The 26743-nt window shown below is 31.9% G+C and overlaps 6 protein-coding genes across 16 annotated transcripts; 1 reads left to right on the plus strand and 5 right to left on the minus strand.

The window, feature by feature from the left end:
• Positions 1–856: 856 nt before the first annotated feature.
• On the minus strand, positions 857–4133 carry LOC111600077 (oxysterol-binding protein-related protein 2). 2 transcript variants are annotated; one of them, XM_023316016.2, is made up of 9 exons: positions 3873–4133; positions 3738–3811; positions 3446–3666; positions 3119–3377; positions 2216–2413; positions 1840–2047; positions 1660–1785; positions 1047–1270; positions 857–984 (listed from the first exon to the last, which is right to left on the minus strand). In XM_023316016.2, exons 2-9 carry the CDS (start codon positions 3770–3772, stop codon positions 882–884), a joined length of 1374 nt encoding a protein of 457 aa, XP_023171784.2. In that variant the 5' UTR covers positions 3773–3811; positions 3873–4133; the 3' UTR covers positions 857–881. The 2 variants fall into 2 exon arrangements, with proteins under 2 accessions (XP_023171784.2, XP_023171785.2); XM_023316017.2 differs by lacking the exon at positions 857–984 and having other exon boundaries at positions 1058–1206.
• A 1278-nt stretch (positions 4134–5411) lies between these two features.
• Positions 5412–8365, minus strand: LOC111600106 (peptidylglycine alpha-hydroxylating monooxygenase). The gene is made up of 8 exons (XM_023316068.2): positions 7987–8365; positions 7039–7096; positions 6881–6968; positions 6711–6783; positions 6400–6532; positions 6283–6331; positions 5882–6220; positions 5412–5767 (listed from the first exon to the last, which is right to left on the minus strand). The coding sequence occupies exons 1-8, from the start codon at positions 8161–8163 to the stop codon at positions 5599–5601; spliced, it is 1086 nt and encodes a 361-aa protein (XP_023171836.1). The 5' UTR covers positions 8164–8365; the 3' UTR covers positions 5412–5598.
• Positions 8366–8771: 406 nt separating this feature from the next.
• LOC111600104 (inner nuclear membrane protein Man1) lies at positions 8772–11680 on the plus strand. Of its 3 annotated transcripts, none has more exons than XM_023316066.2 (2): positions 8772–8872; positions 9691–11680. In XM_023316066.2, exon 2 carries the CDS (start codon positions 9697–9699, stop codon positions 11611–11613), a length of 1917 nt encoding a protein of 638 aa, XP_023171834.2. In that variant the 5' UTR covers positions 8772–8872; positions 9691–9696; the 3' UTR covers positions 11614–11680. The 3 variants fall into 3 exon arrangements, with proteins under 3 accessions (XP_023171834.2, XP_023171833.2, XP_023171835.2); XM_023316065.2 differs by lacking the exon at positions 8772–8872 and adding an exon at positions 8888–9004; XM_023316067.2 differs by lacking the exon at positions 8772–8872 and adding an exon at positions 9112–9263.
• Positions 11681–12431: 751 nt separating this feature from the next.
• On the minus strand, positions 12432–15711 carry LOC111600066. The gene is made up of 6 exons (XM_023315996.2): positions 15428–15711; positions 15120–15285; positions 14615–14931; positions 14371–14559; positions 14179–14310; positions 12432–13315 (listed from the first exon to the last, which is right to left on the minus strand). The coding sequence occupies exons 1-6, from the start codon at positions 15608–15610 to the stop codon at positions 13283–13285; spliced, it is 1020 nt and encodes a 339-aa protein (XP_023171764.2). The 5' UTR covers positions 15611–15711; the 3' UTR covers positions 12432–13282.
• A 968-nt stretch (positions 15712–16679) lies between these two features.
• LOC111600038 (putative transcription factor SOX-14) lies at positions 16680–23182 on the minus strand. 8 transcript variants are annotated; one of them, XM_023315962.2, is made up of 3 exons: positions 23164–23182; positions 21049–21246; positions 16680–18057 (listed from the first exon to the last, which is right to left on the minus strand). In XM_023315962.2, the coding sequence occupies exons 2-3, from the start codon at positions 21151–21153 to the stop codon at positions 16750–16752; spliced, it is 1413 nt and encodes a 470-aa protein (XP_023171730.2). In that variant the 5' UTR covers positions 21154–21246; positions 23164–23182; the 3' UTR covers positions 16680–16749. The 8 variants fall into 8 exon arrangements, with proteins under 8 accessions (XP_023171730.2, XP_030081233.1, XP_023171727.2 ...); XM_030225373.1 differs by lacking the exon at positions 23164–23182 and adding an exon at positions 22954–23037; XM_023315959.2 differs by lacking the exon at positions 23164–23182 and adding an exon at positions 22913–22930.
• Positions 23183–25388: 2206 nt separating this feature from the next.
• On the minus strand, positions 25389–26452 carry LOC111600108. Its single transcript, XM_023316070.2, has 2 exons — positions 25886–26452; positions 25389–25822 (listed from the first exon to the last, which is right to left on the minus strand). The coding sequence occupies exons 1-2, from the start codon at positions 26282–26284 to the stop codon at positions 25421–25423; spliced, it is 801 nt and encodes a 266-aa protein (XP_023171838.2). The 5' UTR covers positions 26285–26452; the 3' UTR covers positions 25389–25420.
• Positions 26453–26743: the final 291 nt, after the last annotated feature.

A 26743-nucleotide genomic window follows, 5' to 3' on the forward strand; every position in this document is an offset into this window, starting at 1 on the left:
AAAGACGAATCTCAAGTTATAAATAATGCACATGCACTATGCATTTATTTATATATATGTATTGCATACATTTTCATTCAATTACTTCATACATACATACGGTTTGGCATGTATGTATGTATGTGAAAACATACATACACATGCCCACACATATACTGAGCCCCCATTTAGACAGCTAACTACTGAACTGTGTAGGCATGTATATATGTATGTACGAATATTGACATCTCTGCATACTAAATGCATGCATAGACCAATACATAAGCATACACACATACATTTGCATGCAAGTACCTTATGCACACGTATAAACGAACACACAATACATGTACATACGCACACATACACATGCACACACACACACACACACACTTACATATGTCTTTGTACTCTTGTATTATGCATTTTCCGCCGAGTGACAGTTTGCTAAGTAGGAGGAAATCAACGAACTGCTTAATAAAATAAGATGTGAAATAATAATTAAAAACTATAAGTGCACTTTCTTGCTTTTGATATCTCAACCTTTCACACGTCAGGTGTATATCGTGAGCTAACAGGTATGTATCCTGAGTTCGAACCACGACCTGCTGCTCTAGTATATATGTAGGTCTATGTATGAACCCAGAACTAAGTAGTGAATTATTATCTTGTAAATACCCAATTATATCTATTCATTTTCAAAATATATTACTATAGCGAAACATTTTATATAAATTTCACATTATATTGTTACATTGCCGTACCTGAAAAGCAAAAAAATGCAACAATTTTGGAAGATATTAAAAATTCTCTAAAAGATTAATTCTACTAAATAACTCACATAAACTTTATTTTGTACGATACATTATAACGGCTACTATAGGTACTATATACATTTGCTTTTAAAAAATAGCATTAACATCCTTATAGTCGCGATCCCAGTAGTTGCCATTATAGAGCCAAGCCTCACTCTTTGTATACGGGCTGTAAGCCTTCTTAAACCATCTGCGAAATATACATGTATAAAATCTTTTTCATGATTTATTTTAGTCATATTTAAATGTTACCTTGGACCAAACTCATCCAAGCTGGTCAACTTTTCTTGTTTTCTGTAGTCTCTCTGCTGTTTTTCCAATCGGGTCTTTTCCTTAGATGCTCCATCTAAATCGCCCTGCTCCAAACATAATATATCGGGTCGTAATCGTGCGTCGGTGGGGCAAAGGGTATCTGGTGGTTTCATATTAGACTCCATTACATTCAATTGCAGAGCGAAGTTAGTGAAATGATAATACTAAAAAAAATGCATGGAATATGAAGTAATTTTTATCGAGGATTAGTATATTACAATTGTTCAGGTTCAGGTGCTGCTTCACAAAATGTTAAATGAATCGAAAATTAATTATGAATTAAATTTGTATATATATGTTTTAGAATAACTTGACTTTAGTAGTATATAATAGGAAATAGTAGTATATAGTAGTATATAGTAGTATATAGTAGTATATAGTAATATATAGTAGTATATAGTAGCATAAAGTAGTATTTACATTAATATTGACTATATAATTTGAATGTTCTTTTAACCTTATATACATGAAAAATCTTCGAATATTAAGTAAAATGTAAACAATTCGAGAATTACAATATTTTAATTTAAATGGTCTTAAAGGATCTTATTACCTCGCTGCTATTTGCAGGCCTTGGCCTACAGCTCCATAGCAAAATAGAATTGGGCAAGTTCAGACTCATGTCTGAATCACTTCTGGGCAGCCCATCGTTGGTATCACTGTGTGTGAATTCCTTATCCTAAAAGTTATAAGAAGTTTAACCAATTTTCTCTCTCTTCCAATTGATTCTTACCTCCTGCAGAGATAAACTTCGGAAGGAATCCAACTTAAAGCTATTCAATTTGGAAAACATTTTGCCTTGAGTTGCATTATGTGAGGCATTACAATGTTTCTCTTCCTCAAATTTCTTCTCCTGTTGCATGTGCTCCTCGTAGTCTTCCATTGAGCAGCATTTCAAGAACTTTGTCCATTTTCCATAGAGAAATAGAATTTTTTGCTGACTGTAAAAAAACATTTAAATGCGAACATTTCTAGCTTAACAGATTTTAGATTTAAAACATATGCGAGGGCTGCCTGAAAAGTTTTGAAGCTTGTATAAATAATTTGCCATCTCTATTCTATCTAAACTCGACAACTTTTCAGCTCAACCTCGCATTTAATGTATTTACTTTTCATCCTTCACAAAACCCTCTACCCTGTAGAGATCTTTGTCTGAGAGGCCTGATGATTTGAAGGTTAAAGTTGCAACATGCCCAGTGGAATGATTTGTTATCTCTATTGTTCCATATTGTTCGATCCAAAGTTTTCCGACAATAATATTGTGCACACAACAATTGACATTGCTCCATGTATATGTTTCGTTCCATCTGAGAATTATATATATTTAATAAATATATATTTATAAGTACTGAAGACTGAAAGAATCGAACTTATTGAGAAATTCGGAAGAATTATTGAACTGCTTGATTGATGATGATTGAAATATTTCAGAATTCCTTTATGATAATTCGAAAAAGTATTTAATATCGAAATTCTTATAGGACGATTAAACAAACTGAAATACCAACATTTCCTATGCAATTTTTGTTTTTTAATAAAAGAGGAAAATTTAAAAAAAAAAATTAAAAATTTAAGAAATAGGAAAACTATTTTATATATAAGGCAGGCTCAAAACTTTTTAGGATTGTCTTTATCGATGGTGGTATATCATATAGATTACCAAATACTGTGCGATGTTGGTTGATATCCAGCTGTGCAGACGATTTCCAATTTATCATGAGTTTCAATTAAGGAAAAAACCATGCAGAGATGCCAAAGTGATTTGTCACTTAGCTTTAAATAGTTCATTGCTTTGTTCGCGTTCCGGCGAGATGCTCCCAAGGGTCTAGTCACTTCAGTTCATTAATTATTTGAAAGACTTATGCCTCGGGGAGCTTGCAGCATTTCTTTCTGTTTTGTAATTTCTTCAACTTTTTGCGCTCTTTGTGACTCAAGTGACTCAAGCTATCTGCATTATTCTTACTTTTCAATAGATTTGCATATAAATTCTAATGAAAATCCTTTATACTCACTTTGGAAACTCCACAGTAACAACTCCAGTTGGACGTATTTCAACGTTTTTGCCGCTGAATTTAATTTTCGGATTTATTGAACCGTAAAAATTAAAATCATTGGATTCCGCATGAAATGCAGATATCGGTGGATGGTGCGAAACTTGCTCGCAAACAATGCGATAATCATCTCGTTGCAGCTCGTATGTTTCGCCAAGTATTGGATTGAATGGCTTGCCCAGGCGGTCCAAGTTAGACGCCAAGGCGGATACAGCAAATGCTGAAGATTGAAGAGCGATTTCGATAAGCTCTAAATCTATTTTATAGATATATATAATTTTTACTTGCCTGCCACATATTTCATGCGATCTACTGAATTATCTTGGTGGGCAGCGTGGGTCAAGACATTGGCATACTCCATATATTCACAGATTCGTTGCAGGAAGCTTAGCGGTTCATTCAGCTCGACTGGCATGGTTATCTTGCTCAAGTCCTTTCCAATGCAGTTCTTGAGTACGGACCAAACACTGATTTTCTTTCTGGATAACATTGGCGCTGGAAGTTTGAGGCTTAACGAAAATAATTTCAAATTCCCATTTATATAAGGATTTGGCCTTCATAAAGTTATCCAGACACTCACCGGCCTATGTATTCATTATCCGTACTTTCTGCCATCCTGCTTGATACAGACAGTCGCTTTCAAAGATAAGGCAGCTGCATACAGAAAACAGTCCGATTAATAATCGTACAAGTTAAGTTCATACTAAGCACTAACCAGCGAGCATATAGGTGGGAAAGCGCATGCAATAGAAACACGCAGCTAAATTGGTTGTGTTTTTGGCTGTAATCTCAAGTTGCTCTTCCACTGAGATTATCAGAGTTTAAGTAGCACATATTTAAGCTGGTAAAAATGCTTATCTATATAATTATGGCTATGCTTTAACAGCTCTTCAAATTTTGCAAAGCGGTAACTGTTGACCTTTGCTATAGTTCGCCCTGACATAAATATTATTGTAGACAGAATAGGCTTTATCTTTCACGGAATCAGTGCAAGAATAATCATGGATTACAGGAATATATATATTTGCAGAACAGAAACAAACCAAAAAGTACAAAATCCAAGCAGCTAAGATGTTTTCAATTAACTTTATAATAATTTAGATTTCAGTAAGGTAATAATTAGTTTGCATGATGGAACTAATTTTATAAGAATCCTGCCCTTTGGCATATTCCAAATCTTTACCCAATTTCCACCCTTTTTATGAGTGTCTAGAGAGAGAGTGAGAGTGAAAGCTTCTCATACAAATCGTAAATTATTTGACCTTTTTAAGCACTCTTAAAGTCGGCTAATCTGACGAAGATCTAATATATGTATTTCGTAAACCAGTAACTAAAAGATTTTAGCTATTAGCCATCTTTTGTAAGCTTTGCTTATCCAAATTTCGACACAAGTCGCCAATTGTATATTCTTTATAAATTTGCACAATAAAGAAAATGCAAAAAGACGTCAGGACGAGTTCGTATGCTCGACAAATCAATATTTCGCTGCTTTGTTATTGGTTGCTAGGCACAGTTTGGAAAACATGATAAATCATAGAATAATAAACAAAAGTTGTATGTAAATATGCGTAAAGCGGTTTTTATTGCTAATTCAAATAAAAATCTTTTGCTCTTTTCACTATATAAATTATATATTATACATAAAATTGTATATATGATTGTTCTGCACAACTGAAGTCCAATATTTCAATATAAAACATACATACATAAATATTAAAAAACAATTTGCACTTTTTTGTTTTATTTCTTTTTCCCGATCAGAAAAAAACGAAAATTTAAAACTTTGTAAACATTTCCGCTACTTCAGTCTGTAGCTGTTGTTATATTTATTTTATTGGAACAATTCGATTAAATCAACTCGCAGCGCAAAAGGCTGATTTTGCGCAGCTTATGGCGATGAATAGAAGTGATTTAGGGATGTTTGAAATATATCGAAGAATACGAATTTTTCCGTTTGATTTTTAGTAAATATTGAATTCGCACAGTGGTTCCAAACCAAAAAAATATTCATCATGTTATAAAAACAACAACAATTTGTAGAAAAAACGCAAAAAGTAAATTTTATATCATTTGTTTTAATTGAAGCCATATACGAAAGGAGGATTAGGAGCGCAGGAAGACGGAAGGGAGGAGGTAGTGTAGCAGAAACCGAAGGAAGAGGGTACTAGTACAGCAAAAAGTTATTCTATGAATCACTTTCTGCAACTCCCAATACCCAATAAGAAACACAAGCTGTATTATAGGTACACGTGTATATTATATGTCGTACATTCAATATTTGGTTCTAATGCTAAAATTATATATAAGTTGATTTAGTGTTTAACAATATGACGTTCAACATCTAAATTTACCAAACATAAATAAACAGATTACAGTCAAATTAATCCAGAAAACTAAATGTACACTTTTTAGTTTATGATAAACTGGAGAGAGCTATAACTTTACAAGATGCTGGCATCTTGATCAGGAATGTTATGTAGTCCGGTATCGGGATTGTCCCAGTAGTAATTGGGCGGGCCTTGACTAAAGCAATATTTCATATCCAGGGGTTCACCTTCATCTACGTAGTACATAAGGTAAAAATTGCACATTTCGTCTTCGTTTGTTGGGCTTTAAATAAAACAGATGTATAAACATTTATTAGACATAATAATAATTCTATTTTAGGCTGAAGCTATATTGCATGTCTGTACATAATAATATAAATTGTATATATATTCTTACCCAATTTCTGTTACGCGATGTCGTGTGCTTTTCATAGTACATCTGGCAGCGACAAAGTCACCCGCTACGATTGGCGAATTGTTCTCAACATTATAAAACATTTGAGGTGTCAGCGGATCCCTCTTTCCAAGTAGTGTCCATTCTTGAACTCCCTGAGCATTGGACCGAACCCTATATCCAGATACTACTTTGCCCAAGCCATGGGTATGCGTACGATATGCGAAAGGATGAATCGTTTTATTTTCAGTTATCTCACAGGCGGCTTCCATATGTTCTGTCTTCATTGGCGGAATAATGCCATCGGTACCCAAAAGCAAGGTACCAGCTAATTTTGTTAGACTGTGAAAGGTAATAAAATAAAATAAATCGTTGCTTATTTGATACGAACACAATGCACTAACGGTTTTTCCGTGTATTGCAAAAATATGCCCGAATCGTCAGTGGAACCATCTAAGTGAAACAATAACAATTTAATTTAAAGCAATTGAATATATATTTTTTAGTATAAATAACCATACCTTTGAATTGATCAACGTGAGCGTAATGCACTTGCAAGACCAAATATTTTGTTTGCGAATTCTTGCCTACTTTGAACCCCACACCCGAAGGTAGATCCAGTCTAGGGGCATCTCTTGCCCAGGCATATAATATCTTTTGAGAAAAGTATACAATAATAATAAACAGTAAGACTACATATGGCAAATTCCACCATTCATTCATGAGCAAAATAATTTAATAAGCCCCAACCTAATTATAAGACGGATTTGGAACACCGAGGACGGAGTAGATTACATTCCTAAATGTACAATGTTTTTGTAAATCAACAAACCTGCGAATGTGACTGTGGTCCACAAGGGCTACCTGACTCTTCCTCAGTGGATTTAGACATTTCTCCACAGTTCCTGTGATAACAAATGTTTACAAATTTAAATTTCTATTCATATTCAGGACTTTTTATGTACAAATATTATTGATTGTACCTTAGACGAAGATACTTACCAAGTTAGTTTTGTATTTCCTGGCTCACCGCATCCATAAAGTAGCATATGATGTGCCGTGTTCATAGTTGCGTTTGGCTTGTAACCAACTTTAATCACAATACAAATGATTTTGATTAAAACTCCGCAGAAAAGCAAACATTTATCATTTAAACGTACCAATATAATACGACGTTGTTGGATCAACTTTGATAGGGGTACATAAATACAAATCCGGCTATAAAATAATGATATCATTGTATTTGTTAATTAATCATATGTGAACTTAATATTTTTTATTTGTATAAATTGTTAACAGGTGTGAAAAAACTCGTCACCTTTTCTTTACTAAATCTTTTAGGTCAAGCAAATCTTTTTGATTGCAAAATATAAATATTGTATATAATACGTATTAAAGGCTAACTTTTTAACAGATTTTTCGTAATTTTCTTTACTTGAAATAATATATATAATCTTTGAATCATTTGCTACAACTCTATGAATCAGCCTGGAGGGCATGTAGTATACCTCTTATTTTGAAGAATTCAAAACTCATAGCTCTGATTATATTTTAGCTAATAAAATAAAGGGTTCAATTGCCCACGAGTAAACAGTCAAGTTTACTCGTGTCTGACCTAACATGAAACATATTGTGCAAGTAAATTGACGAAGGCCACAACAAATATGCTAAAGTTGTGTGATTGGTAAATAAAATGAAGTAAGTTAGTGAATGACATATGTTTCAAAACACAATATTTAGCTATAATTAACTGATTTTGCATAGATTGTTTTAGTAATAAATTGTTGAGTACTATTTCAACCAGTGTCAATATGTTATCTACGCAGTGATAAGAGAAAATTCGAACGTACGAGATGGGGGTTCACATCCATATGGTAAGGTTTGTCGTTTTGTCGAAACAAGCCAGGAAAATTTCATTTTTAGATTTTATTTTTTAAAAAATCGATTTTCACTTATGCTCGGACGGACAAAATTCTTATCTATTCACATACATATATACATGCATGAATACACACATATACATACATAAATATACGCGCGCAGCAGTGATAATAATTGTTTGGCTGGGTCTATATGAACTTTACAACGTCAATTATTTTGTTTCTTACAGTTTTTGGAGAAACCGATGGCATGAGGAATGGAAATGAACCAGTCAGGCTCTCGGTTTTATCTTTGCCATAATTCCTTCCATCTGCTGAATACGTGTGCAATTGGCGATCCACCAGCGCAAAGGCTGCTATGATATTCCACAGAAGTATGCAGGAAACACATTTGTATAGTGTCATTTCAACATGAATGTTTATTTACTTTGCTGAGAGATTCAAAGTTCTTGATCAAATGAAAGCTAGCTCTCATTTATTGAGACATATGTTTTTAAAAATATTTGGTCGTTTTCCGAGTATACAATGTTCTAAACTAGAGATGAGATGACACGTATTTTATTTGTATTCTTCTAGTGCTGGCCACTTTCGATTGGGATGCTGATTGTTAAAATTGATCGATATCATAGACTGTTTTCCTCCTAGGCAACACCAAGATACTAAAATGAAAAAAATTATTAAAAGGTGTAATAATAATGTAATATGCATTTATAGATTGGGATTAAATGCAGATATAAATTGTAGAGATCCATTTAAATTAATTGATGAAGTTACTACCCCAGTTTACTATTTTAATATGTATGCAACTTTAAATGAATTTAAAATTAGTACACAATAGTATTAAAGCCCCGTCAATGTCGAATTTAGTTTTAAATATGAAGTCGTTTACATAAATTTACTTTAGTATGACCCATAGAAACATTTACATAGTCATGTGTTAAATAGGCATTATGATGCGATATATCGAACTGTTTACGTATATACATCGATATTTTATTAAAAATCGAATCATATCGAGCATCTCTAATATAGTTTCGGAATTTATTGTATTGGTTTAATAGTTAATATCTCAACTTATCCGATCATTAAGGAGCTAAGATAATTATATATTAAAGTAATGTATTTTTTAACAAGTAAAGCTAATGATTAACATTAAATTGCTAACCGACACTAACGTAAATATTAATTGTTGTTTAGTCAATTAACATTTGATTGCAAATAGTCAATAAGAATTTGATGGCGTTTGGTAAGTTGAGATGCGACAAAACCGTACAATAGTCGAATGCAACGCTAAAACTAGTAACAAACGCAATAAAAGTAGGCATTGCCATTACTTTTAGAATTATTTAAAATGCAGTGATTTTTGTCAACTAAATTCTTGACGCATTCTGTAAGATCAGAAGAATCTCACTACAGCGCAGAATTTAATCATATTTTGTAACATATTTTATATGGTATAATACTAATTATTAAATGGTCTTCTCTGCCATAACACTTACAAAAAGGTATCATTTTAGTTCTGTGTGAACTCGATCAGTTCGAAAGAATAGGCAAAGAGTTTCATGCAACAGTTATAAAATATCAAAACATATATATGTAAAAAAATAAAAAAAAAACTATCTTCTATTTGCATATATCAGATTAAGCGTTTTGAGAAAGTATGTTTACCTTACTTAAGAAAAGTATAATTAGAATTCATAGATTTCGGAACCGCTACCACGCCGTTGAGCACTGATCCTATTAAATGAGAGTGCTGAAGTGGCCTGCGAGCTGCTAGTATAGCATGGAATGCAGGATTCTGGTTGGGATCAGAACCCATCCATATTGAACTGCCGGTTTAAGTTGCTCTATTGGATAATTATTTCATACCTAATAAAGAAAATCATAAATTAAAATTTATATATATATATATATATATTTTTTTAATTTCAGAGCAAAATGGACGAAAATTTGAATTCCCTGAGCGACCTCGAAATACACAGAAAATTAGCACAAATTGGATATCCTAATATTCCAGTGACGGAAACAACAAGGCCCATACTTATCAAGAAACTAATGAAACATATTAAAAAAGAAAAACTTCAAAGAGTAAAAGTCAATAATTATGTACTCTACTACAATGATAAGCAAAATACGCATCCAGCAATTCCAGTACAGGAAAATTTGAATATAATTGAAAAGGAACAAGAGAACAATAAGATTAATGCACGTTTAAATTCTTTATCTCACAGAAGTGATTCAAATGAGAACATGGGAAAAACTGGAGGATTATCTATGTATGCACCACCACCGCTCATAGCGTCTCATTATGAAAATGAAAATGAGCCGCATTCTTTGAGCATTCATACCCGTAAGCCGATATATCCAGCAGAGAAACCAGCTCCCTATTATAAGCTATATGAAAAATCAAATAACTGCGATGGAGGTGTTGTTAACAGACTCCTTAGCTTTCGGGATGCTTCGATTAAGAAGAAAATCATGTTTAAGGACGGATACTCCGTACACTCGTCAAAGACATTGATGCGAAACGGAATCGTACAGAAATTGCTATCGTTTGACTTGAAATCGTTTCTTAAAAAACCAGATGCTAGCCAATATATAATACCGCCTGTACTTATTGGATCGCTATTCATATTTTTGGCATTGATTTGTGTTTTATACACGGCAAAGAAATTCGACCTGAGCCCCATTACACAAACGGAAATCAAATATACCATATGTAATGTAAATGACAAAGATCTACGTCCTTCCACGCAGAAAGTGAAGTGCATTAGCGAAGATCAATTTAATAAGGCATTATATATATGTAAGGAACTCTTTGGCTATCTAAATGAAAGGGCTAGACTACATCATTGCATAAGCGAGGATCATTCTGCGACGGTTGAAATGAGTGACTTCAAGAAGGCATTGAGCAGGAACAATGAGATCCAAAATGGCAATCTACAAAATAAACTATTAGCTACGCAGTACCTAATTGCGCAAAATCCGCAGTGGATGATAAAAACAATTGTTTCCACCTACAACTCAACAGAGCCAACAATATCGTTTGAGCTTATTGAACCAAATCTACCATTCAAGTGCCTTATCTTAAAGAAAATGACACGATTTTTTACGGTTATTGGATTAGTAATTCTCACAATATCTGGATTTTTCATGATTTATTTTCTATCCACCGTTTATCGCATGAAACAAAAAGAAAGTTTACTCTTAACGGAACAATTTAAGAAAGATATTATCAATGAACTAATGTATCATAGTACACATACAGAAAACTCTGAGATAATAATCAATCAGTTGCAGGACAAATTTTTGCCACCTCATAATCGCTCGAAGCTGTTAAGTTCGTGGAACAAAGCGCTGCAGCACTTAGAAGCAAACGACAACCGTGTACTATTTGGTATGATAGTACGAAATGGAGAACAATTGCGGACAATTACATTTAATAAGAACATTGGCAACAAGGACTTTAGTACATCAAAGAAATGGCAAAGTTCTGCTTTTGATAACTCGAATAAGATCGTCAATCCGCCCACTTCCTGCTTGAAAATTAGACACATGTTCGATGCATCCGAAATAAAGGAGCCCAATTTGAAGCAATTGATAGTCGAATCAATATTTGAAAAAGTTGGATCCAACTGCAACATATGCGATATCCAGCTGGATACTCAATCCTGCTGCGTATACATTCGTTGCGCAAGTGAAGCGGACGCTGGCATTGTGCATAATGAAATCAATGGATGGTGGTTTGATAAGCGTCTAATATCCATTAAGTTTCTTCGACTGGAACGCTATCTAAATCGTTTTCCCAAATCTCTGTCCAATTCTTTATATTTAAAATCTTCTAATGTTAACTAACGTTGTATTGTAAAAATTCACTAGGAATTTAAGATATTAAAACAAAAATATATACATATTAATTTTTGATTTACCAAAACACATGTTGCGTAGATTTTTGAAGTAGCTTTTAGTTAATTTTTAATGTGTAGAGAGTTAAATAATTTCTGCATATAGCTTAAGATTGTCGTGCTCTCCGCCAACTATATATGTATATAATAGCACAAGACAAGCTGCAGAGCAGTCGACGCGCACGCAACTGCACTACTAATACTGCAAAGATGCTCTAATTATGCATTGAGAGAAGTGGAGAGAACAACTTCGCGAATTGCAAATTCCTTTACAGCTTAAGTCAGTAGAGCCACCGCCACCATGAAATGCCGATTGTATTGCTGACTGCTGAGCACAGAAATTCGCACATAGATTTCGTCTGCTGCTGAGCTACAAGCTAGAAGTCAAATCATTATTTCCTTACCTTATATTTTGATAGGTATGTTGTTTTTACTTCAAATTTAACTCACATTTGCCGAAATTTTGAATAGATGTGGATAAAATATCAAGTCGTGTTTTGTGCAAGTTGAATTCGTTCAGGCAGCTTTATAATCTTGCCTCTCCACGCTATAAACAACATCCACCTAAATTGATTGCATATTTCGAAAGTAATTTAAAAGTATTTTTATTTAAAATAAATATAAACAAAGAAAACAATTTTTGACAGAATTGAATAACAAATATATACATTATCTGAAAAGTTTTTAACTTATATATTTAATAATTGCTATTATTATTATTACGTCAATGACAGCTGAATACACAAAAATTAAGTACTAATATGGGCATTCATAAAACTAAACAAAGTTGAACTTAAAGCTTTATAATTGATCGTTGACTAAAGATCTTTAACATATTTACAAAATTTACAATATATTATTAGACATTAATATCAGCTTAGTGCTGCTCATGTGCATACACTAAATGCTTTATACGATTTGTATTTCAAGTAGTGTTTTTTTGGTGTCCTGACATATAACTAACTTAATAGAGCTGGTAGCAGCAAGTCTCCTGGAACTGCTGCATACGAAAGTCGTTTATCCTCTGCTCCTGCTTCTGCACCACTTCCGCAAATGCTTAACTCTTCATCGTTACGTATGGCAAGTCAGCTGGCCGCCATAAACAGTCTCGCAGGACCCTGCTCATTGTCAGATATTCAAAATATCCTTCAAATTAATTTTGACTAGGGTCAATACAAAGTTGATTTTGTAGCGGCAAATAACGAACTTTAATTGCTGCAGCCAATGGCGTTCAACATATTAAAGTTCCGGTCAATTTGGTATATTATTTGAAAGCCTCTTCATCTGGCGCGAAATCAAAAGAATGATTTTGCTGTTGTTGATGGTGTCTAGTTTATAATTCTGCTCATATTGCTGCTGTTGCAGATGTCCTTACTGCATCCATTGCTTATCCCTGCCATAGTCAATTTGACTTTAAATTAACTGCTTTAATGGTTTAAATGCTGATTAACCTTCTGCAGGCAGCTGCTGTTGATTTTGTCATAGCTGGAACTGTAGTGTCAACTACAGGTGTTGCTGCAGGGTCGTTAAAGTTGTTTTAACTGCTGTTGTTGTCCTAGTTGCTGGTAATGCTGCTGCTGCTGCTGAAGTGGTTGTCTTTAATTATGCATTGGCTGCTGTTACACTTGATCTTTTAAATCATTTTCTTTGTTCTGTTAAATAGAAATAAAAAAGTAAATAAATAAAAATGTATATAATAATTTGATAACAAAACATGTTCTTGATTTCAACATAATTGAAATTGAATAAACATAAATATTATTGCAATTGTGATTACTTCAGTTTATATACCTAATTGGTCTATGATTCACCTGCTGTCTACGAACTCTAATTAAAATAATTTAAAGGAAAATGTTCCTATAAGCTGGATAAGAAGTTAGTAGAAATACGAGTTTGAAGACACAAGGAAAATGTTATTATTTTTCATTTAGCGCACATTTTTAATATTTGAACATTTATGTTAATTATAATACCTGCACAGAATTGAACAATGTGCAAATGAATCAATAAAATATTGTTAAATAGGAATATATTTTTCTTAAATATCAGATGTGTCTATTAGCTCTGTGAGTGGAGTCAAAAGTTAAATAAATACCAAAATTAAAAGAAAAATTAATAAATTTGGCAGAAAAAAAATATTAAAAGAAAGAGAGAAAGGGAAAAAACAAAAAGAATAGAGTAAAGTAGAATAGTAGTTAGTTAAATATAAATACGTTGAGAGTTCAATTGAAGCTAAAGAAATTCAAGAAAGAGGTTTCTTAATCAGAGTGACGTGCTTAGTTAATCTAATCAAGTTCGTCTACTTATTTGAATACATTGGAAATAATTATATATAATATATAATCTTGAGTACTGTGCATAGAAATAAAATCTCCTCTTTCAATAACTCATCCAATTTGCTGAATATTAAAACGATGAAGAATATCCTTTTTAACTTAGCTCAAACGCTTTTAAAGTTAGCGACAACAAATTAAAGTTTACAAAATATACACTGACCATAAATATATTGTGTTACCTTTTCATTAAATTTGCTCAATTGTTCGTCGACAATTGTCATTTTCTGCTTGAATTGCAGCCAATTGTTACTTAATGTGGCGACATGCGAAGTAATATTCTGAAAGCGATCCAAAAGGTCTTCCAACTTTGTCTGAAAAATACAACCATTTGTATTGAAGTTAAAAAAATAAATATAACAAAATATATTCACTTTGTATTCCATTATCTCGCCGTGCAGAATATTAATGGTTTGGCTTAGCGTGTTATTGACATTAACAATTTGATTATTCACATTTTTCAGTGTATTTTCCATAGTATCTTTGAGTTGGCTAACATCCTTTGAACAATTGGTCGATGAAGAAGAATTAGCTTGAACGGTAGACAATTGACTTATATTGCCCTAAAAAATAATATTTAGTATAAAAAATTTAATATAAAGAAATATTTAAGCTCACCTTCATAATATCCGTTTCAAGTTTAAGATTTTTCTGAACATCGACATAGTTATTAAGATGTTCCTTTACCACTTCCATGTCTGTGACAACAGCCTCCAATTTGGCTCCAAAGTCAGCAACAATTTTTTGATCCTGGCCATAATTCCTTTGTGCGTTTACAGTGGCTTGAAGGCTGCTTAGATTGGTACCCAGTAGTTCTACGCTTTGAGTCAAATCATTCAATTGATATATGATTAACGACTGATTTTTTATAAGCAACGACGTCGTCTCATGCCAATGCTGAAGTGTATCCGGAAATACTTTACTCACTGCCGAAACTATTCCAATCAAACGTAAGTTCAATTTAATAATATAATAATTATAAAAATAGGCAAATACAGTTGGCCAAAAAATATTAAATAATTAAATATTATTGCCACATTTTGCAAGTTTTCTAAGTTCACTTAGGCGCATAATTCTTGAACCAACTGTAGAAATAGCAAATAGAAAATTTCAGTTATTTTACCTTCCTCAAATTTTTGTTGATAATCGGAAATTTGTTGACGTAAATCGAAGTATGCCCAATATAATATAGCCACAAAAAAGACTGTTGTAATTCCGAATAGCGCGGGTCCACACTTCCGAATATAAATTAGCTTCTTGTTATTTCGTCGAATGCTCGCAACACTCATCTAAATCAAAACAAAGGCGCATGACATATGCACATACATACATACATACATACATGTACATAACATTTAAATAAGTACCCATAAAAATACAATTAGATAAGGTTGAAAATGTCAGATAATCAGCTATGTTTAAGTGTATTACCCATGCGAAATCATCAAGGTCATCGGTGGAGACTGAAAGCAATTTATCCTGTGAATTTATAGTACGGTGGGAGCCTCTTTTTGTCAAGGAATGCGCAACCAAAGCGTCAAGTTCTCTCCTTTTCTTCATTTTCTTTCCTCCACCAGAACGTAGAGGAACTTCAATAAAATGATTGCAGTCCATGCTACAATATTTCTGTGCAATTCCTTGATACTGTATGTGCTTAAATTAATTTTAATGATTCTGTTTACAAGTTCTGTTTGTAAGAACAATCGATTTTTTGCTGAACATGTTCAATCTTTCGATTAATCGATAATTTGAGAACACGATACATCGGATACGTTGTTCTGTTAGCTCGATAGCTTCTAAGTATACGATGTTTTCTAATTGCCGTTAATGCGGTTTTTGATATTAGAAGTGAAGTTACTGTGCAGAGGAGAAAAAATCGATCATTCAATTGATGATATATATTTAATTTATTAAATAATTTTAATTTTTATTTTTTTTATTTTGAAAGAAAAAAACTTCTGATACAGGAACATTGTCAAATCAGACCCACGAAAGAATAAGATAATATTCCAATCTGAAGCATTAAGCTTTAATAAAGAAGAATTCCACGCTCAATACGACTTTATTCATATAATCCTTACATCATCTTATAATTTTAACAACTTCTCTACAATGGAAGTACTAATAGCAGGAAGGAAGGCCTGCGTGATCTCACTATGCTGAACTTAACAGACGCTCAAGATTGGCGAAAAAAAGTGGGCATCAGAATCTTCTTCTTGTACATTCTAAGTTTTTCTAGCTCCGACGGTGATACACATCTGACGATACTCTCCAAGTTTCCTCAGAGATCTACTCGATTTTGCCGATGCACAATAGTCTATATGCCGACAAGACAATTACATGGCGTTGCTAACCGCCTCAATCATAAGTTAAGGTGTCAACGTTCACTGCTTTCAGAAGCCCACTAGAAACAGCATTCAATAACTCACCCGTTCTATACGCTACACATTTAATGACACAATTGAATATCCGCTACGGGTATATAATAACCCCTTGACAGGCGAGCGGTTGATTGAACTCTGTAAGCGTGTACATAATGAAAAATAATAATATTTCACAATCAAAAGATATATCATTTAATGCAATGCATTTTATTGTTCGTTTAAATGTACGTTCATATTCTTATATATATATATATATAATTGTGTATATAATATCTATTATATGTGTATATATTTTGGTGTATAATTATAAACGTAAAAACATATTATTTAAAATTACACAAAGCTTAAATATTTCTCACATTCTATAGCTCACATTTTGTATACACTCGAAAACTCATATCTGTTAGTATTAAATTCTAGATGACTACCAGTTGGTTGAGGTGGTAGATCCTCAAAAGTATAAGCCAGTAGAGCTCCGTTGTTATCATGTACTGAGTAGTTGAGATCATTATGTGCTCCAATCAAATTACCGCTGTAGTCCGGGTTAGAATATGTACATGGATTTGTAATACCTTCAGATTCCACCAAACTGTTGTCTATACTGCTACTACAAAAACCAATGTGTGGCGAATGTGTAGATGTTAGGATGCTACAATCGCTGTCTTCGGTCGTCGATGGAATTGGGTTGAATTCTTCATTTTGGAATGTATTCGCTCCATAGGTAAGTGGACTATTATGAATTTCAATGTTCATTGTAACAGTTTGTGGCTGCATTGCGAAGAATTGCTGATTGGGTATACTTTCTGATCCACAGTCTTCGGCAAAACAATCTTGCGTATCTGGCACATAGGGGGGTAAGTGATGGCTAGCTGAATGCAAATTTGCATCATTCACAATGTTTTCTTCAGAATCAAATACGGGTTCGCCAACATTTTGACAATCTCCATAATTTGGCTGCGTTTTTATAATGTTCAAGGCGTTCTGACTAACGCCCTGACTATTACACTGTAAGTTCTTTTCTAATGTGTCTTCAGTTTTTGGCGAATTACCAAAGAATTGATAGAATGACGATGCGTTTTCCAGCTTTACTATACTATCGCCCGAATGTATGCCGCAATCAATTCTATTATTCGTTTGTACAAATTCGGCTGACTGGAGATTTACATAATCTTCTTCCGGTGGGAGTACAACTTCGAAAGTACTGGAGGGGGTCTTTATATCATTATTACATTTTATATTATCACCTGAATCATTTTTTAGGCGTTTTGATAACGCACTAGATTGACAAGTAGAGGTAGATCTTTTGTTTTTCCGACCGGCAGTACAAGTTCCATTTATTGCAACAGGTGTCGTCAGATTCTGTGAATCCTGCTTAACATCGATATCTATATCCTGATTTTGCTTTAAAATGACTGACGATCTCGATTGTTTTTTTTGTGGCCTATATTTATAATTTGGATATTCTATCATATGAAGTTTTCTAAGCTTTTCCGCTTCGATAATATATGGCTGTTTATCATCTTTCGATAAAAGCTGCCATCGTCTGCCTAATTCCTTTGAAATTTCAGCATTATGCAAATCTGGCGTTTTTTCGCAAATCTTCCGTCGCTCCATTTGACTCCAGACCATGAATGCATTCATTGGCCTCTTTATATGGCCAGGAGAATGTTTTTTTGTCTGAAATATAAGAATTTTATAAGTTTAATTAGTTAAAAAGTTAATATAATATTTAAAACATATTTATTAGTTATAATTAACTATATAAGCTGGGTTCACGAGTTCGTTTTATATTATATTTCACTGAAGCTTTCTTCAATTTAAGCCACATTATAAAATTAAAAACAAATAAATTAAAAAAAAAATTTCAAATAAATAAAAAATATATATTTCACAGCATTTATATTCATAAAAAAATATCAATTGTGATTAAAGCTGAAAAAAAAAACCAAACGTGTCTATCAAAACAATTTTCCTTCCCACAATAAAAAAAAATGAATATGATTCGTGCTTCTAAATCAATTTTGTAAATTGTGAATTGATTTTCCGCCATGTGACTTTTATTAATTGTGAGACATGGCTTTTTGGCAAATTAATTCTCAGCCAAGACGGCGATTGCTTTTTATCGAAACCAACTAGAAAAAGGTTATTGCTACTATTGTAAGCTTACGAAATATTAATACTTTGTATTTTCGAAAAATACGAAATCAGGGAATGGTTCTTATCGCAGTATTTATAGCTATGATCGGCATTGCCCGATAAAGTTTATCTTATCATTCCTTCGATATTTCATCAGAATTGAATGTTTTGACTTAGGATTTGGTAGAATGTTTAATTCACATTTTAGTTATGGTAAAAAGGAAAATAAACTTTATTTTTTAATAATAATTTTTTAATAATTTCGTTTTCGAATATCTCATCATTTGCTTTACATGACGATTGCAAAGAATATATCAATATATACTATATATATGACTAAACAATATTTATATATATTTCTGGTCTAACCAAAAACATCTGACGGAAAATTTTGAAATTGTTTAAATCTTTCTCTTTTTCTAAAATTTGTATTATTTAAATTAAAAATAGTTAACATTCTAAAATTTATATTATTTCAATTAAAAATAGTTACATTTCAAAAATGAAAGCTAAGCTATCAATTTATGAAAAAATGCCATAAATTGATGCTTCGTCTAAAAAAATAACTTTAATCAAAAAAATTTGATTGATTAAGTTTGCACCACACTTAAAAGTTAAATAAATGAAAGAACTAGTTCTGGTAAGAGATATGATAGACGGGTAAATGATTATCTATTTCTTTTTTAATTAATTTTTTAATAAAGTAAATAATTAAGAATAATTTATTAAGCAAATCATTTTTTAATTTATTTCAAAAGCTATAATTTGTTTATTGTTTAAATGCTTGCCTAAGCTTAATGGGAAATAATCCAACTTAAGACCTGGAAATATTTTAAGAATCTTAAAAAATAAAATTTTTCTAAATGAAGCACAATCTTAAGTTCGACGCAAGAAGTTGTGAAATTGAAATATAAAAAATGTAAATAAAAATAACGGTACAAGCATCAGTTGAGCATAATGCGTTTAAAGATGTATAAGTATATTGTATATACACAGACAACATATATTATATGTATACATATTCACGTTGTGTATATTCTAGTACTCTAAGCCCAATGTCGCACTGCTCGAGTGAACAACCTTTTTATTGGAGTCAAAAAAAGACACACTAGTAATAGCGTTAACTACGACCTTGAAGCAGTTCGTGAACCTCAAGTTCAACCAACCAATATAGCCAGCAGCAGCAGCAACGACGCCGACGCAACAACAACAGCCGAAGCTGCCGCAGCATTGTTGTGTTAGCTCAAACGAATGGGATATGAAGCAAATGGTGAGGTGGACGCAGACGTTTTGCTACAGCGGCCATTGACATTACTTTTGCACTTGCTAAAATGTGACTCTAAATTATTGATTTACATTCTTGATGTCTTATACGAATCTAACCAAAACACAAACATACACAGACATAGACGCCAGACGCCAGACAGTTAATATATAATTTAATGGATGCACACACAAGCATGTACATACATATATGTATGTATATATGTGTTATGTTTTCCCTGTCTGAACTTATGACAACGCATTTAATGACCTTTTCGATATGTATACGAAAACTCTTATACTCTAAACGTGAGTGCATGACTTGTGGTTACATTGAAATATCGTAGAGATTAAATATAAACAAAAATACACACATATATAAGCACGCAAAACACAAGCTGCGCACTTTATATTTTGTTTTCTTTTTAAATAATATAACAAAATTACTATCTAAAATTAATTGAACGAAATGTATGTGTAAACAAATGTATGTGTGTATATAATATATATGTATAAGCACCTATTTTCGCACATAATTCGTTATCACCTAAACGTTTCATTGACCTCTTCTATCGAAATGACATCCGTTCTGCACCTACGAAATTCTCAAACTTACATACATACATACAAATGTGTATGTAAGTAAAAATAAAGTTCAAACGCTCTTTAAGCTAGACAAGAAATACGGTTCATAAGAACCGATGAGACATTCTAAATAGAGTTAATGCGCACACACACAAATATATATACGCGTATGTATATTTATATATGTCTATATGCATGCATTCTCAAATACGTAGTTAGCGGAAAATATACGTATGTAAAAGCTATTTTGACGTATAGAAATGCACTAAAATTGTCCTCATCTCAGTTAAACGATAAAGCGTAGAAGAATAGTTTTATGTATAAGACACTAATCTAAGATATAAATACACTAAAAATGCTGTGTCTAACATAACAAATATAAGTATAGGAAGCTACTCTTTGAAATGAACTAAAAATTGCTCTCAATTGAACTGTTTTTTGTATAAGAGTATAAGAATAAATGTAATTATAAGAAACCTATCTTAGAAATGCACTAAAAATGTAATTAAACTTTTGTATAAGAATGATAATAATAAAAAAAAATAAATTATATATTATGGTAAACAGTCATCCCACTTAAATTGGTTAGAGTATAAGAGTAAAGTAATAAGTACGGCAATTCGTTCTTAGCTGAAATTCAATTAGATATTCTGATTAGACATTCGCATGTATAAAATTACTTACTTGAGTTGCATCTGAATATGGAGTACTTGAGTTAAGTGGAACGAGTGCAGATCCAAAAACCGTTGGAGATCTTTTAGTTTTACTGTTATTTTCGTAGTTTTCCATTTTAGTTGCTAATGTGTGGCCAAAGGCTGGCACGCCTTTTTTAATTTTAAAATATTTTATATTCCGACGTTAGTTTATGAATTGTTTGTGGCACTGCCGGAACGATAAATAAAAAATAAGTGGAGTTAGTTTGTGACTGTGATCTAGATCAGTTTTATTATTAGTAGATGCCTGGATCTGGAATCTGAGATCTGGACTGACCATTTATTTGCATTACATTACATAAAAATAATAAAATATCTACGTATTTATATCTGAATGAACATATATATATATGTATGTACATATATACGTATTTCCTTTTCATACATACATGGATATGTATGTACAAATTAATACGTAAATATATGCATGTGTATGCAAAAATACGTTAAACGATTTGTTTATACTTATATGTAAATACACGCATGCATTCTTACATATACATGTACATATGTATATATAAGTACATATATGCATTTAATTACGTTTTTATACACGTGTATATAATATATAAAAATATATATGTATATATATATATATATATATATATATATATATATATATATATATATATGAATACACATTGCATTTTACATGCACACATTACATTTATGTTCACACATACATTTTCTTATACGTTTTTTCTTTTGATCGTTCAAATGCAACTAGCGGATATATTTGATCGTCCTTATGTACACTTGTATATGTTCATATTGTATATGTATGTTGTTGCCACTTGTACATACTTGCGTATGCATGTATGCATTTTAACTCAAGGTGAAACTGGTTCCTTGTTTTCTGTTCGCAATGTTCAAAGACTCACGTTCGAGTTTTGTCTGTGGCAATGAGTTTATTTTATTTACATGTACACACACACACACACTCATGCACACACATGCAAGTGTATATGCATGTATGTGCGTAAATACATGTTTAAATATTTGTATACTCTTATGGAAACACATTTAAAAATCACAGATGCACGAACATATATGTATGTACTTATTTACGTATGTATTTATATTTATGTTTATATACAAACTTATATATTTGTTGATATACTTGTTCAAATATAGTATATATTATTATTGTATATATTTATATATTTGTTGTTGCATATGCTTATATGCAATGACGATTTTAAATCGAGTATAAAGAGTATCAAGAAAATCTACAAATACAAATATATAAATAACTACGTTTTCTTTTAATCCATGTACATTGGCATATAATACAGTGCGTAAATAAAACAGAAAATCACAATGACCATGCAGGTGAATTTTAATTTAAAAATTGTTGAGGTTTAATCACTTTATATTTTACATACAGCCAATGTGTTTATACGCAAAAGTATATACATGTATGTATATGTATTAAGATTAACACTTGTTGCTAAATTAGTGACATTAAAATGTTGTGGCTTTTATTTTTTGTTTTTATATTTGGTTTTAGTTTGGATTTGTATATCATCTGCGTATTAACGTTATCGAGGCTACTACGGAGCAGAACACATATTGCGACCGACTGCTCCGCGGCAAAGTCGGAGCATTCTGGCTCAATTCAATCTTAGCGCCAAGTGCCAGTGCACAAGCAGCACAATCACAAAGCAGCGAACACGACGAACACGAACCGATTGAGATACGAGTTGAATGTGACGAGAAACTACATTCATACGTACGTTCATACATTCATACAAATGTCTGTTATACATAAGCACGTTAATAAATACATATATGCACACATACATACATACACACAAATACACTACGCAAATTACTTTAAGTTGTTGTTTTTTTATCGCTCTTTATATACACATACACGCCGTCGTATTCACATATGTACACACGTTCATTTATTTATATATGATTCGTCAGAATTGTTTTTTTTTTGGGTTTCTGTCTTTTTATATGTAAGTCTATACATATATTTATGTTTTTCGTATAAAAATACATATACACATATGCACATGCACATGTATATGTATTAATGTGTATTCCCTAAGCTTTTTCGTTTATGATTTGTATTAACCGCTGAGGTCGTCGTCGATCGCTTACAGCTGTTCAAATGAACTGCTTTGCAAAGTTGATGTCTTGAGTTCCTGCAATATTTCCCATATATAAATACATACAAACATACATTTATATTTATATATTATGTATATATATAAATATTTATATATATTACTGTAGATGTATATATTTTTAAGTATGTATATATGTACATGAATACGTTATACTGCTTTGCAAACTTACATTTATATATACATATATCTGTTTGTATACATATTAAATAAAATCACTCACACATATAAGCAATACATTCGTATTGTGCATTTCGTTCGCTTGCATATTCGTGATGGAGAGGCGAGAGACCACAACTGAGAGGATTTGGCTTCTCAACTAAACCGAACAGTAGCGCAGTGCGGTTAACTGAAGGCCCATAAATCATATTTAAGATTCAGTGATATTCACAACAATTTTAACTTAACATATGTATACGTCCAAGTATATATTAATATAACTCTAATTAAATGTAAAAAATGCATTTCATTATATTTCTATTAATATTTCACAATACAAATCACAGTGACAATCTAAATGCGGTCCTGGGTATCTTACTGATATCAACAGTTTTAGTAATTGTTGCAGCTGGCTTTGGCTGTGTGTGTGTGTGAGCACCAGAGCTCAAAAGAATGCCCATATGGTGTGAGTCTTTATAAATACATATGTACATATGTATATCAATGTGTGCTTATATACAAACATTAGTTACGAATGAATCAGCTGTTCAATGCGTATTAATCATATGGTTATATGACATGCCCTCGAGAGTGTGTGTATCTACACACAGGCATACAAGCATACATATGTTTGTATGCATACAATCATGAACGCAGTAATGGGGAAATAATGTATAAATACAAATACAATATAATAAAATTGTAAATGAATTTGAATTTATTTAATTCAAAACATCTCATGCTATACAAATATAGATTTTCCGAAATATGAAGATATAATAAGAAAATTACAGACAATTCATTTTATAAAACATTGGATTATTTATGTACGTACATTCAAACATACATATATATGTATATTCATAGTTACATTTGAAAGTATGTATTTATGTAGTTGTATGTGTGTATGTGTATTTATGTTCTTTGGTAATTTTTGTTTATCAGTAATTTATATTTAAATATTAAGAAAGTAAAAAATAAAAGTTGTGTAAACAATGATTTTGTTATATACATTTATACATATGTATATATATATATTAGTATAAGACTTGACATATATACCTACTCATGTACGTGGTAAAGTCTAGTAAAATTTACCGTACGCAGTACCAGCTTATTTTCGTTCGATATTTCATTTAATTTCCTCAATATCGAAAAGAATCGATATTTGATTTTGTTAAAGCTTAGCTTAGCGATCATTAAAGCTAGAGACACTAGAGTTGTGTCATTATATTTGCAAAGTATTAAATATGTATTTATCTATTTAATGTATTTAGCCTCATCAGTAGCTCCTCCTAATTAAAAAGAAAATTTTTTAAAATGTTCTGTTAAACTAATTTTAAGCTGGTAGTACTTGAAACCGTATGTTTTTACCTTGCAGTTCTCACGAACTTCAACGCTCTTCCGGAAAAGAAACACAGCCAACTTTGCGGAAGTGCTTCCATCGCTTACGGAATACTATGAGCTTGTAACGCTAGATAAAAAGCCGCCGTTTACTTATTTTAGCTCATTAGCAGTACCACCAACACTAAATTTCGCTTTTGCGCTTAGGCTGTAACCTAAAAGTCCGCTTATATACTACATTGCTTTTTGTAGCTCGTTGATCACTTTGACTGCACTCTTAAGAGACGTACTTCTCTGCAAATCTTGCACCTACCTTTTGGCAGTATCATTGAAAACTTGCAAACTCTTGAGAAGGATAATATTGTGAAAGGTATTCGTATTAATGCTTGTTACTATAAGTCCGAATCGACATGGACATGTATTAAAATTCAAATGCTGAGTTTTTGGGTTATTAGAAAGAGTTAAGAAATTAATTAATAGTGTTGTAAAATGTATAATCATGTACATTATAAAACAATTATGTTATTTATTGTTTTATTATGTACATTAACGTTTACAACCCTCTATTTAAGTGTTTCAACAAGTTTAGCTTCGAAAATGTCTAAAATTAAATATAAAATATTAGCAAAAATAAATTTGAATGTTTATTAAAACCTATAAACACCGCAATCTTAATAAAAGTAATAATAACATAAGATTTTTTTAATTGACCGTTGTATATTTTTTATCATCTTCTTCGCCAACTTCTAGCATAATTTGCATAATTCTACGTTTAAGTTTTTTACGTGAAATCATTGAGTTTAAATTTCGGAATTCATTTGCTATCAATTCACCAAACGCATCCCATTGATCACGAACACCTGGCCCCAAAGTTTCCATGCAGGTTTGCTTTTCCACATGCGTGGAAATTGGCGAAAAGTTTGTGCAATGTGTTGAAGCAGAATTTGGTTGAACTTCACACGGTTCAAGTTCTTTTGAAACTCGGTTATTTGTCTGCTCGACACTTAATATTGGTAATTCTATATTTTCTTCTGTCGGACTTTTCGCAGTCTCCTGTTTTGTGTTCTCATTACAATAAGATATCTTAATGCTATTTACAGTTTTCTGAAAAATGCAAAAAACAAAAATGTTTATGTTTGTTTGATTATTGAAATCAATTAGAAATACCTTGCTTTGTGGTTGATAGCCCGGCCGGGGTTCAATGATGGGTCGCAGAAACATTAAGGTTTCGAAGTGCTCCCAGCGACAGGTTTTCGGTGATAGAGTTTTCTTATCACCCATTTTTTCCAAACGTCTTTCATATTTTTTCAATTCCGAATTAAATTGATTTCGCAAATTGTGCACCTTTTTTCCATAATCAATTTTTGTGATTTCCAGAGTTTTACATATACGATCTATAGCTTTATTCCGACAATCTTTATTTTTGTATAGCTCCGAATAATGATTCCATAAACAGTCAGATGCTCGATACAGCTCAATTAGCTTATAAATCTTTTCTCTTGTCCATATCGTTGGCTTACGACGCTGACGTCCCCTTTGTTTCACAGTTGTAGAGCTGAGTGCCATGTCATTTCTGTATTAACAATATCAAAGAAATATTAACTAGTTCAACTAGCTGAGAATTGGATAAATATGATTTAAGTAAACTTTTGTTTATTGTTAAAACATATTTGTTATTGGGGTGTATATATTTCATTCGCTGTTTCCACTATGCACATCCATATCCAAATTTACAAATGCAGCTACTACATTACTATTGCACCATTATTCATAAAAATCTATCGGTGTTTCTAAAAACGTTTAGATAATCTAAATTAAACCGATATAAATAATAATACATTTTTAAAAGAACATTTAAATATTAGCGAAAATTGTTGCCATTCATATTATAACATATGTATAAGTAATCATAGCCTCAATTTCAATACATGTTGCAGTAATAATTAGGTATTAAATTTGTATTCAGTAATTAATTATTAGTCAAAGTGCAATGAATTATTAAATTATTTTATTGACTTAAAATAC

The sequence above is a fragment of the Drosophila hydei genome, unplaced genomic scaffold (genome assembly GCF_003285905.1).
Source record: "Drosophila hydei strain 15085-1641.00,03,60 unplaced genomic scaffold, DhydRS2 tig00008130-arrow-arrow-pilon, whole genome shotgun sequence".
In the NCBI taxonomy this organism is placed as follows: Eukaryota; Metazoa; Arthropoda; class Insecta; order Diptera; family Drosophilidae; genus Drosophila; species Drosophila hydei.

What these genes read in the sequence shown, in the direction of transcription:
- LOC111600077 (XM_023316016.2), bottom strand. Translation starts at nt 3,772, where the DNA reads ATGGCAGAAAGTACGGATAATGAATACATAGGCCG. An exon ending in GTTACTGTGGAGTTTCCAAA is followed by an intron (nt 2,414 to 3,118) that starts GTGAGTATAAAG and finishes TATAATTCTCAG; the next exon opens with ATGGAACGAAACATATACAT. An exon ending in GAAGTTTATCTCTGCAGGAG is followed by an intron (nt 1,786 to 1,839) that starts GTAAGAATCAAT and finishes TATAACTTTTAG; the next exon opens with GATAAGGAATTCACACACAG.
- LOC111600106 (XM_023316068.2), bottom strand. Translation starts at nt 8,163, where the DNA reads ATGACACTATACAAATGTGTTTCCTGCATACTTCTGTGGAATATCATA. An exon ending in GACCACAGTCACATTCGCAG is followed by an intron (nt 6,533 to 6,710) that starts GTTTGTTGATTT and finishes TTTTCTCAAAAG; the next exon opens with ATATTATATGCCTGGGCAAG. An exon ending in CATCGCGTAACAGAAATTGG is followed by an intron (nt 5,768 to 5,881) that starts GTAAGAATATAT and finishes TTTTATTTAAAG; the next exon opens with CCCAACAAACGAAGACGAAA.
- LOC111600104 (XM_023316066.2), top strand. Translation starts at nt 9,697, where the DNA reads ATGGACGAAAATTTGAATTCCCTGAGCGACCTCGAAATACACAGAAAA.
- LOC111600066 (XM_023315996.2), bottom strand. Translation starts at nt 15,610, where the DNA reads ATGGACTGCAATCATTTTATTGAAGTTCCTCTACGTTCTGGTGGAGGA. An exon ending in TCAACAAAAATTTGAGGAAG is followed by an intron (nt 14,932 to 15,119) that starts GTAAAATAACTG and finishes TGATTGGAATAG; the next exon opens with TTTCGGCAGTGAGTAAAGTA. An exon ending in TTGAAACGGATATTATGAAG is followed by an intron (nt 14,560 to 14,614) that starts GTGAGCTTAAAT and finishes ATTATTTTTTAG; the next exon opens with GGCAATATAAGTCAATTGTC.
- LOC111600038 (XM_023315962.2), bottom strand. Translation starts at nt 21,153, where the DNA reads ATGGAAAACTACGAAAATAACAGTAAAACTAAAAGATCTCCAACGGTT. An exon ending in CATATTCAGATGCAACTCAA is followed by an intron (nt 18,058 to 21,048) that starts GTAAGTAATTTT and finishes CTTATATTTCAG; the next exon opens with ACAAAAAAACATTCTCCTGG.
- LOC111600108 (XM_023316070.2), bottom strand. Translation starts at nt 26,284, where the DNA reads ATGGCACTCAGCTCTACAACTGTGAAACAAAGGGGACGTCAGCGTCGT. An exon ending in GCTATCAACCACAAAGCAAG is followed by an intron (nt 25,823 to 25,885) that starts GTATTTCTAATT and finishes TGCATTTTTCAG; the next exon opens with AAAACTGTAAATAGCATTAA.